The 6000-nt window shown below is 41.1% G+C and overlaps 1 protein-coding gene across 1 annotated transcript in view; it reads left to right on the top strand.

Annotated features, from left to right (window-relative positions):
• The first annotated feature begins 1160 nt into the window (after window positions 1–1160).
• The window catches only part of AGO3 (argonaute RISC catalytic component 3), a 117437-nt gene continuing 112597 nt past the window's right edge, over window positions 1161–6000 (top strand). The window contains exon 1 of the mRNA XM_030869363.2: window positions 1161–1437. Coding sequence (XP_030725223.1) covers window positions 1419–1437 — 19 coding nt within the window. The 5' untranslated portion in view covers window positions 1161–1418. The remainder of the gene's footprint in view (window positions 1438–6000) is intronic.

Genomic DNA, 6000 nt, shown 5'->3' with positions numbered 1-6000 from the left:
GGGGCACCCAATAAACTAGTGAACAAAAATTGCAGATTGGAAAAAAAAAAAATTGCAGATTGGGAGAGGGGTTCTTAAGGAGATACTGTAATAGTATACAGGAGTACCTCACTATAGATCGGAGGTCCGGGAAAGGCATCTGAAATGTCTTAAGTTGAGGTGTGAAGAGCGGTTGGGGGGCGGAGGGGAAGGGGTGAGTGTGAAGAGGAAGGAGAGGGCTCCTGGCCAAGGGAACCAGAAGCAGAGAGGCTCCAGGTCTAATAGAAAAGCGCTTTCCCCGTTAGGGGAGGCCGACCAGTATAGCTGTCGCATGATGAGGAAGAGTCTCGCTTGAGGGGAAAGGCAGGGGCCCCGTTATGCCTACAGCTGGCCCCGCGATGGAGTTTGGGTCCTGGTGTGACCAGGCGTTATTAAAGAGTTTTTAACATGGAAATTATAAGAACTGATGTTTGTGTCAAGTCCTGTTTCATAATCTTTCCCCAAGTTATATTGTACATTTCCCCCCCCCAAAAAAAAACATGGTCCTCAAAGCAACTCTACAGGCTTGATCAACTGACTGCTGGTGGTCACTTGACCGCCTGCAGAGGAGGAGGTGCGTGGGTCGGTCCCAACTGGGCGTGGCGGGAGGGCCTCGAGAAGAAGGGGGCCTCTCCCCAGGACAAGATTGGCCCAGGGCCTTCACAGCTGCAGGTCTTGGTCCTGCACCTCAGACCAGCCACGCTTCACGAAGGCTCCTGTCCAGGTTAGCTTTGCCGCCCTCCGCGACCTCGCCTCGGGCAGGCACTGTCCCGCACCAAGGTGGCGGGAGGAGTCCAGCCCCTCGGGGTTGTCTCCAGCAGGCACGGCCGGGCGGAGGGCCGGGCGGAGGGCCGCGGGAGGGCAGGCCCCGCCCAGCTCGCGGCCGTTGGCCGCACCCCATCGCGCTCGCCCCAGGCCCCGCCCAGGCTCGGCGCCCGCTCCGCGACACCTCCCCTGCGTCCTCTGCGCCGGCCGCGCCCGCACAGACGTCGCGTCCGCACGGTTAGGGCGGAGAGGCGAGGCTTGGATGTCGGGCGAGAGCCCGGGCAGCGGAACTGACGCCATCAGGCTTCCGGGGGCGGCCCCCGGGGAGGTCGGCGGCGGCGCCGCAGTCGTGGAGGGGCACTGGGATCGTAGGCGGCCGCGGGCGACGCAAGTTCCGCACGGAGCCCGTCTCTTCTCGCCTCACGCTTCTTCCTCTCTCCTAGTTGCGCGCTGCCTCCCGACGGCCGCTCTTCCTGACGAGAGCTTTCGGAGTGCGGTTGCTGAGGAGAAGCCGTCACCACCCCGCCTCGGGGCCGAGTGAGGGTTCCTGTCGCGCCGCGTCGCCCCCTGCGCCGCCTCCTTGCCCTCAGTGGCGGGCGCCCTTCTCGCTGGAAGCATTCTCCCCAGCTCCATGAATGGAAATCGGCTCCGCAGGTGAGTGAATCAGAGCTGCTGGTCCGTCCGTTGGGGGTAACCGCAGAGCATCGTCGCTCCCTGCGCCCCGGCCCAGGTGCGCGAGGTGAGCGCCGTCCCCCTTCGGTCCCCCGCCCGGCCCTTCCTCCGCCTCCCCGCAGCCCCGCCGCAGTTCCCTGGAGCCACGGAGTAGGCGATGACACTGCGGGGAAGAGACTGCTCAAAGGGTTGAAGTTTGGGGTTCCCTAGGCCATATTACTCTTTTTTCCCCGGAGTCTAGAAGGGTTTGCCATCTTTTTTGTTACTCCAGTTGAAGATACAACGGGGTGTGTATTCTTTAATCGGGTAGTGTGTCCCGTAGAGGCACTGGGTGGCCAGCCTTCTCCCTTATGTATCTCCCTTCTGTAGTTGTGAAGATGCATTAAGATAACAGATGAGAATTAAGTTTGAAACAGGTATTAGTGCAACGTCAAATGCAAGATGGAATTTCTTCCATCCCCGAGTTCTCATCTATGTTTGTGGCAGCATGGTACATATAATAGTTCCTGAGGATCTTGGAAATGTCGTATCAGCCTGGATCACTGCTGATGTGAGGAGGTAGATCTTAAAATTGCTGACTATATATATATGTTTTCATTCTATATTCCCTAGAGAATCGGCTGTCATATTCTTGGAAATTTGGAATTTAAGAAAACTGCTTCTTTCCTTGGGAAAAAATGACAGTCTTGAGAAAAAATTGCATCATGGGCAGTACTTATCTTAAAAAAAGAAAAAGCACTTTTTACGGTCTGTAATTAATTGAAGGACATAAAGTAGGTGTTACATAACGATTTGCTTTCCAAATGATCATATTTGGTATGTTAAATTTGGAAGTATGCTTCATCCAGCCAGTCACAGTTTTATAACTTAATTATGAAAATATTAAGCGGCGGGTGTCTTCTTACTAATAGTACCACAAGTCCCTGAAATTCACATCTCATTTTGCCAATTTGAGAGGCACCTGAATATGAGATAAGAAAAACTTATATGAAAGAAACCAGTGACATAATGATATTAAAGATTTTGTTGACTACGTTAAGGAGTATAATTGTCAAATAGATGCAAAAAGCCCTTAGGAATTGTAGAGGTGGGCTGGGGAGAAGGGTTTATTACAAGTTTTATTATATGGAATTTTCTCTAATCAATTTTTACCGTGTCTCTTTTGCATGCTCTTTTTTTTTTTTCATGTCTCCTTTAAAAGGGAAAGGTTTGTCTAGATTGTGAAGAGCTTTAGACTCTCGTTTGTTTATCATTGATTTGTAGGTTTCCGAAACTGTCTTGCTTTTGTTTTCCAGTTTTCTAATACACTGTTTAGGGAATGTGATGATTTGGGAGCTATACGTGATTTTTACATAACTGTTCTGTTGTTGAGCCTGGAAAACAAACATGAAAGTTAAACACTTTACTACTTATCCTAAAATTTTAAAGATATTTCCAAAAATTTTTAAGGTTCTTTTCTTTTTTGGGTTTTTCATGTGAAATTATTCCCAAATATATGGGCAACATCTTAGAAAATACTTCTGAAGTCAAACTGCCTAGCCAAGGGGTCCAACTCACCAAGTACGATTCAGTAAACGCTCCTAAGAATTCTTGAGCTATAGATAAGTTTTACTTCTTTTTGCATGGGCCGTTGCTGAAATATATACCTATTTAACTGTCCTCCCATCTGAGGAGGTATAGTTAGATTTGTCAGCCATATGCTTGGACATCGTGAAACACAAAGTTTATTCTTCAGTGCAGTTTATACATGATTGTAATTTAATGATGAAGATAAAGTATAATTTGGCTTAAGATTGTCATCAAAACCAAAATTTTCATTCTTCCTGAGACGTGTAATTGTTATGCTGCAAGTGAAATCGAAAGCATAATTGGGAAAAATGTGCAACTAAGTCTAAAATCAAGAACTTGACAGATACATATTTTGGTTTAAAAAATTTTAGATGCATATTTTCTCTGATAGTCTATTGAGTCAGTGTTGGATCTTGGCTCTCCAATTTTGTTCTAAGTTTTTCTTTTGTGTGGAGATTCTCAGGAATCATCTTATGGCAAAATATTTTAAATTCTAATTGTTAGGTGGATACATAGAAAACTTAAATTTATTTACATTAGAGGACTAGAGATACAAATTCTATATAATTGTTTCTTGGCAAATCGTTCTTCACTAAAAGTTAATATTTGTCTATTCTTCCCTTTTGCATGTAATATTTTAAGTGATCTTTTAAGGATGTCCTGTACAATGTAGTGATTTAGTACTGTGTTAACTCTGATTTAACCAAAAAGCTGGCAGGCACAATTGGTTTTTAAATAATAATAATCAATAGTTTAGCATCTGTGCCTGTGACTCCTTAGTTAGAGGAACTTCTGATGAAACCCTATTTTTTTATGCTTTAATTACAGCTGGACTAAGAGTATATATATTTTCATTCCAAATAAAGTGGGAATAAAAGAAGCAGAAACGTTCATTAAGATATCAGTTCTCCTGAGTAGCTATTTTTTAGGACTGTACTATTCTAGTCTGTATATTTAGGTAAAGTCAGACTACTGTTAAGGGCAGAAGGAATTGTACTTACCTACCAATGGAAGAAAAACATTTTCTATTACCTTAAATTAATAATAATGCAAAGTGATTTGACATGTTTGGTAGATGTCTTACACAGTCTTGCAAAAGTGAATAGACTATGTTTCTTAGTTATATTCTTGAATTCCTGTTTGAATGTAGTTGTTTTAGGACTCTGTGTTTCTTTAATAATAAAAATCAAGAAAAGTTATTTGAGAACAAGTTCCAAAGGATGTGTGGAAGCTCAATTTGAATGAGGTGGATAAAAGTTGTGGATTCAAAGTACTAAAATATGTAATGCCATTAGGTTTTCAGTTTAGTATTTCTTTAATCCCTTGGGAAATGTTTTTATTGTTATATAGATTTTCTCACTTGTAGATTTTTGTCTTGAAGAAGATAAAATGCTGTTCTGTCTAGAGGGCATGAATTATAAACATGGAAAAGGTTTTTATACTTTATTGTCGCTTAACTTTTAGCTAGTGCTGCTCTGGAGTGGCCATTATAACTTTTTTCCTAGTATTTATTGCTGTTGACTGGCATTGGGACTTATAAAAATGTGCAAGATTATTTTGATTTTTGTTTTAGAATTTAATTTCTCTGACAGTGATGGAAAGCCCTGAGGGAAAACTGTAAAGGAGGCAAGAAACAACATTTTTCTTCTAAACAAAGACTTGAAAGTAAAGCGGGAAAAAGAACATCTATGAAACCCTTAAACATAATTCGATTAACATGATGAAGACTTTAAAAACTTATCCTTGATTTCATCACCCTGATATAACCACTCTTTAAAGTTTTAAACCAATTTCCAAGCTAATAAATGTATTAATTAAAAAAATTTTTTTTAATGAAGTTATTTAGGAAAGTGGTTAAAATGAATGAAACAGTTTCTAAGTGCTACGTTTGCTCTTTCAGAGAATTTTATGTAATAGGTTGATAATTTAGAATTAATTTATATTCTCCAGTGGGAACATTGCATTTGTTTGGTTCTGTAGGCCTGGTCTGAAAGTATGCAAAGAGGCCAGAGGCCCTGTAAAGGGGACATTTCCAGGAAAAGTTCTATGTTGTATATGGAAAAACCCTGGCTCGAGATAGAATTCTTGCCAAATTGTCATAAACTGTTAGATTCTAATTGAATACTACATTGCTTTATATCACAACCATCTTTTTTCACACTGGTTTCCATAGCCTTAAAATAATTGAGGGTCTACCTGAAAGATGAATTAAATATTATATTTCGTTAATCTAAAAAATTTTTTTCCTCTTATAATACTTAAAACTAGGATCTTAAGTAATTTATGTGTAGTTTGGTTTTCTTTTGTTTTAATGGATGGGAGGAAAAGGCAAGTGATCTGTTTTCAGGAAGGTAAAGCTAAAAAGATAATTTATTTAAGAATAGTATTCTTTCCAAACCTGTTTAGTCTCGGTTTGTTGTGATGAACAGCATTCACCAGACATTCCTGCTTCTAATTCAGTTGTCTAGGATACTCAATAGACCCTCATTCTTGGCTCATTAACAAAACAGATGTGAGAAAGAATATTGTGTGGTTTTTCAACCATAGTGGTTATGCTGTTAGGATACATGAACAGCCTTTCTGTATTTGGAGTTTCTATAGTTTTCTGCCATTATCTGTGTTTTTAATATTAATGATTTTCTTTGGCTACCCATTGCTTTAAAAAAAAAAAAGACTACTGAGATTTAGCAAAATCTTGTTACACAACTGATGCTTTCTCTTATATCTTAAATGTGGGCTCTCTGTGGTTTGGTTGCAATAAATTATGTACATTAGTCTGGAATGTTAGTTTAATGAAATAATCTGTAAGAATTCTTGTTTTAAATCAGCCAGTTATTCCTCTGTTGTTTCTAAATTATCAGGTTCTTGAGAAATCAGAAGATATCTGTAGGATATAGTCATGGGATATTTTTATATTCTTCATTTTTGCAAGAAAGTGTTCTCGGTTGTAGGCTTACATAATACAATTTTTGAGTC

The sequence above is a fragment of the Globicephala melas genome, chromosome 1 (genome assembly GCF_963455315.2).
Source record: "Globicephala melas chromosome 1, mGloMel1.2, whole genome shotgun sequence".
NCBI classification, from domain to species: domain Eukaryota; kingdom Metazoa; phylum Chordata; class Mammalia; order Artiodactyla; family Delphinidae; genus Globicephala; species Globicephala melas.
Note: the sequence above shows the minus strand (reverse complement) of the source record. Positions and strands in the feature narration are given on the sequence as shown.